Below are 1,738 nucleotides of genomic sequence, written 5' to 3'. Positions count from 1 at the left end.
TGATTCCTCTGTATAATTTTTTTGTGTGATGTCTTTAAGATTCAATTCATACCAGCTGATCGGTTAATATTTTGGATTCTTCTATGAAGTGTAGTTTTAAACTTTAATTCTGTACTTCACAATTGTGACTCGAGCTCTGTTTTGTTTAATGAATACTTTTAAAGAGACTTCAGCCTTTGTGCCCCTCCCATGGGCTGTAAGGTCTGGCAATGAAAGATAAAGCAATTTGAAATTCATGAGGCTTCTAGAGGAGCGAATGTATCTTCCAATTGAAATTGCAGTAGTAAGTATAACTAAATGAATTCAGTAAGAACATAAAATATTTTAGAAGTCCCTTTGGGAAATATAAAGGATAAATGAATGTAAACAGTTCTCAATATTTTTCAATACTTCTCATTTCTTTAATTGATTGGAAAACCGTATTTGCTTGTTTCCTGGGAGGGAAAAGAGACGCTACATTTTCCCAGCTACTGTTTGAAGTCAGTATAGGAGCTGACTCCATATCTTTTGACCCAGACCTTTGAGTTGGAGTGAGCACCAAACCTAACTTTAATGTAGTTTTTCTGATAGTGCTCCTGTTACATAGATAAACTTTTGCCTCAATGGGAAAGAAATTAAAATATCAGTAGTGCTGTCAGGTGGAAGCAATGTATTCTGTTTAAAATACCATTCTATTTGGAGAGGGAGGAAAACCTTTAATACTTTTTTTTTTTCTTATGCAGGAATAAAAAACTACTCTAACTGGCCTACCATCCCACAAGTATACCTCAATGGTGAATTTGTTGGTGGCTGTGATATACTCCTCCAGATGCATCAGAATGGAGATCTCGTAGAAGAACTGAAGAAGCTAGGAATCCGTTCAGCACTTCTAGATGCAGAAAAAGACCAAGACAAGAAGTAAAATGAGCAAAAAAAGATGCTGTGACAGGAATAAAGCAAATCTTCAATAAGAACTTGTTACCAGTAAAGCCTTATGTACTTTAGCTCAAAGGAGGCATCTTTTTGAACTGACACTAAGATTTATCTGTGAATGTCTGTTAGCTCGTGATAAATATAGTGATCTTGGTAATTTGATTTATGGATATTGTGAAAATTTGAGTATAACCACTGCATTGTAAAGCATACATTTGTGGAAATTTGTGTTAAAAAAAAAAGTTCACTTCTAAAATCATTCTCTTCTTGGTTGAAGTGGGAGTAAACCAAAAGAGCTAGTAGTATTTTGAGTGTGTTTTTCTCTGTTCTTTGATACTCAAACGTACGCAAAGAGCGTTTGCATTCCCTTGTTCCTCTTGAAAAAGTGTTAAGTAATAGTGCATCAGTTTTGCTGTATAACTCCTGGTGATAAGACTTCCTGAGAGCCTGTAAAACTTCTGTAATCGCATATAATATAGGAGAAAAATATTCTTCAAACACTATAGGAGAAAAAAGATTATATGAGAGTGCATGAAATATACTTTTATTCCAAAGGGTAAAAAATAAACAGACTTGTACAAATACATGTATAATGGTCATTATTACTTTGTAACTTTCTGATGGCTTTTAAAAGATTGCTGAGAATTGTGCCTAAAGATTTTATAAAACCTTTTCTACCTCTTGCAAAGCAACTTTTCCCCCTTCTTTTATATACTTTGTGTATTGTAGTTCCGTGTGAGCGCTAAAATTGGGGATTGTTTCAGGCTTCAGTAGTCTAGCTTGAAATATAGGAGAGTACTTCAGTTACTACTGTAATCTTGTATTA

General features: G+C 34.2%; 1 protein-coding gene across 1 annotated transcript; it reads left to right on the top strand.

The window, feature by feature from the left end:
- Positions 1–722: 722 nt before the first annotated feature.
- On the top strand, positions 723–901 carry GLRX5 (glutaredoxin 5; the record flags this gene model as incomplete). Its single annotated transcript, XM_009700775.1, has 1 exon — positions 723–901. A coding segment is annotated over one exon (179 nt), but the record flags the coding sequence as incomplete, so codon positions are not given.
- Positions 902–1,738: the final 837 nt, after the last annotated feature.

The sequence above is a fragment of the Cariama cristata genome, unplaced genomic scaffold (assembly GCF_000690535.1).
Source record: "Cariama cristata isolate BGI_N322 unplaced genomic scaffold, ASM69053v1 scaffold6495, whole genome shotgun sequence".
Taxonomy (NCBI): Eukaryota; Metazoa; Chordata; class Aves; order Cariamiformes; family Cariamidae; genus Cariama; species Cariama cristata.
The sequence above is the reverse complement of the archived record's forward strand: the minus strand, read 5'-3'. Positions and strand labels throughout refer to the sequence as shown.